This window comes from Cebus imitator, unplaced genomic scaffold (assembly GCF_001604975.1).
Source record: "Cebus imitator isolate Cc_AM_T3 unplaced genomic scaffold, Cebus_imitator-1.0 Scaffold82, whole genome shotgun sequence".
Lineage (NCBI taxonomy): Eukaryota > Metazoa > Chordata > Mammalia > Primates > Cebidae > Cebus > Cebus imitator.
In genome coordinates this window covers 2700711-2703571 of record NW_016107397.1, presented here as the reverse complement: position 1 = coordinate 2703571, position 2861 = coordinate 2700711, and the positions used below count along the sequence as shown (strand labels likewise).

The window sequence follows — 2861 nt, the reverse complement described above, 5'->3', positions numbered from 1 at the left end:
TTTTTTGAGGTGATGTCTTGCTCTGTCAGCCAGGCTGGAGTACAGTGGCACCATCTCAGCTCACTGCAACCTCCACCTCCTGGGTTCAAGCGATTCTCTGGCTCAGCCTCCTCAGTAGCTGGGGTTACAGGTGCCCACCACAACACCCAGCTAATTTTTGTATTTTTAGTAGAGATGGGTTTCACCATGTTGGTCAGGCTGGTCTTGAACTCCTGACCTCAGGTGATCCACCCACCTCGGCCTCCCAGAGTGTTGGGATTACAGGCGTGAGCCACCGCACCCGGCCTTGGCCCTTCCTTCTAACCATGGAACCCTCAAGCTCCGGGGACGTCACTATGGGAGAGCTCCCCCAGGCCAGGACAGAAAGGGGACACAGAGGGCCCAACACTCCACTCCACACCTAATGCTGTGTCTAGGGCGGGTACAGTGGTTAGAACCGGGTTTGGGGTTGAGGCTCCATCCCGGCCACCTTTTTTGCTGGGGCACTTGGGGCAGGGTTCGTGACTCCCCTAGGTGTGAGTCTTTTCATTTTGTGAATGAGGCTCCCTGATCCTTCCTTTGGGGGCTCCGACGACCACAGGAAAAGACAAGGGGAGTAACCTGCGCTGCCCCCGGCTCAGCCACAGAATCTTTTGGAAACACTCTCCCTCCAGCACCCTCTGGCTGTCCCCTACATCCCCATCTGCAGAGCGGGTAAAGTGAGCCCACAGATAGGAAGGTAGAGGAGCAGTGTGGCTGGGGGCAGTGGGATGGGGTGTACTGTCCTGATGGTGGGCAGAGGTGTTACAGGCAGGCTTTACTTTTTGTTGTTGCTTTTGAGACAGAATCTTGCTCTGCCACCCAGGCTGGAGTGCAGTGGTGCGATCTGGGCTCGCTGCAGCCTTCACCTCCGAGGCTCAAGTGATCCTCCCACCTCAGCCTCCAAAGTAGCTGGGACTATAGGCATGGGCCACCATGCCTCCCTGATTTTTGTGTTAGTACACATAAAGTTACATTCTATCACCCAGGCTAGTCTCAAACTCTTGGACTCAAGCAAACCTCCTGCCTCAGCCTCCCAAATTGCTGGGATTACAGGCATGAGCCACCATGCCCGGCCAAGGCAGGGGTCCTTACAGTTACCCCAGTCTGCAGTGAAGAGAGGGAAACTGAGGCAGGGACCTAGAAGTTGTGTGCACCGGGGGCTGATATCTGGGGTCACATCATGTTCCCACCTGTGGCCTGTGTGTGTGTGAGGGCCCCGCCTTCCCACACCCATCCACCTGCATTCCCTGCCACCCCCACAGCCCCCAGGAGCCGGGCTCACCCTTCAGCTTCTCCCCAAACATGGTCAGGAACACCGTGAAGTTGATGGGCCCGGGGGCCTCCTTCACCATGGCCTCCAGTTCCTCATTCTTGACGTTGATGCGGCCTGGAGGAGACGAGACGAGGGCGCCCGGGAGGATATGGGAGAACAGAGCTTGGACCTCGGAGGGTTCCGCAGAGCCTCCCTACTCAGCTGCCCCACCTGCCCACCACTCAGCCCTCAGGCCCTGCTGCCTTGCTGGGGGGCTCTTTGGGGGGCATTCGGGCCACAGTCAGCTCCGGCTACCCCCAGCTTCATGGGAAGGGGAGCAAGTCATTCTCATCCCCATTTTACAAGTGAGAAAACTGAGGCCCAAGAAGGTGCAGCTGAGGTGCACAGGGTGCCCCAGGAGGGGGTCAGTGGATGCCTGGATGTTGGGATTCCCCGTGGTTCCAGGGGACACTCAGATTTCCAGGGGACACTCAGATTTCCAGGGGCTCGGGGCTTGGTTACATCCATTCCGCCATCTACATGCCCCATGGGGAAGAGCCTGAAGTCCTTAGGGGGGCAGAAACCTCTCTGAGTCTTTCCCCCTGACTCAGCTTCTCCCCTGCTCTCCTGGCCCCTCCCTACACCCAGAGCCCCCTACACCAGGCCCAGTCCCAGGCTGCTACTCCTGTCCCTGGAGCGTCCTCCCCTTCCCTGGAGTCTTTCTCCAACCCCCAGGAAGAACCCCTGGCTTTCCGAGCAGTGGCCTCCTTGCCTCTGCGCTCCCCGGCACAGGAGCCCCTCACCCTCACTGAGGGCACTGCCCCGATGGCCCCTGCCACCCACTCTCTCCAGATGGTATGGCCTCAAGCTCCCCTGGCTGCTGGCTCACCCACCCAGTGCGGCAAAGGTGTCCCTCAAGTCCTCTTTGTCAATGAAGCCATCGCGGTTCTGGTCCATGATGGTGAAAGCCTGGCAGAGACACGGGCGGTGAGTGGCAACCCACCCTTCCAAGCCTGGCCACCTCCCTCAAAGGCTGTCCTCCTGCCGACTGCTGCCCAAGAGCTTAGGCCAGGACCCTCTGGCAGCCCAGGTGGGATGGGATCCCCAACCCTCATTTCAGGCTCACAGCAATCCCAGTTTACAGAAAGGGAAACTGAGGCTCAGAGAGAGAAAAGCCTTGCCCAAGGTCACAAAGCAAGCACAGGCTCAGGTATACAGAGAGGAAAAGGCTGCCCGAGGGCAACAGGTCACACACCTAGGCTCTGGGCCGTGGCCGTGGTGGCCTCAAAAAATGGTGGCATTGGCTAGGCATGGTGGCTCATGCTGGCAATCCCAGCACTTTAGGAGGCTGAGGCAGGAGGATTGCTTGAGGCCAGGAGTTTAAGACCAGCCTAGGCAGCATAGTGAGACCCCATCTCTACAAAACATTAAAAAATTAGCCAGGCATGGTGATGTACGCCTGTAGTTCCAGCTACTCGGGAGGCTGAGGTGGGAGGATCGCTTGAGCCCAGGAACTGGAGGCTGCAGTGAGCTATGGCTGCAATACTTCACTCCAGCCTGGGTGACAGAACCAGACCCTGTCTCTTAA

The 2861-nt window shown here is 58.4% G+C and overlaps 1 protein-coding gene across 2 annotated transcripts in view; it reads right to left on the bottom strand.

Annotated features, from left to right (window-relative positions):
• The window catches only part of MYL10 (myosin light chain 10), a 15413-nt gene that overhangs the window by 7889 nt on the left and 4663 nt on the right, over window positions 1-2861 (bottom strand). For both annotated transcript variants that reach the window (XM_017533396.2, XM_037740387.1), the window contains exons 3-4: window positions 2167-2242; window positions 1304-1408 (exon numbers count right to left, since the gene is read on the bottom strand). In XM_017533396.2, the coding sequence (XP_017388885.2) occupies window positions 1304-1408; window positions 2167-2242 (181 nt within the window). The remainder of the gene's footprint in view (window positions 1-1303; window positions 1409-2166; window positions 2243-2861) is intronic.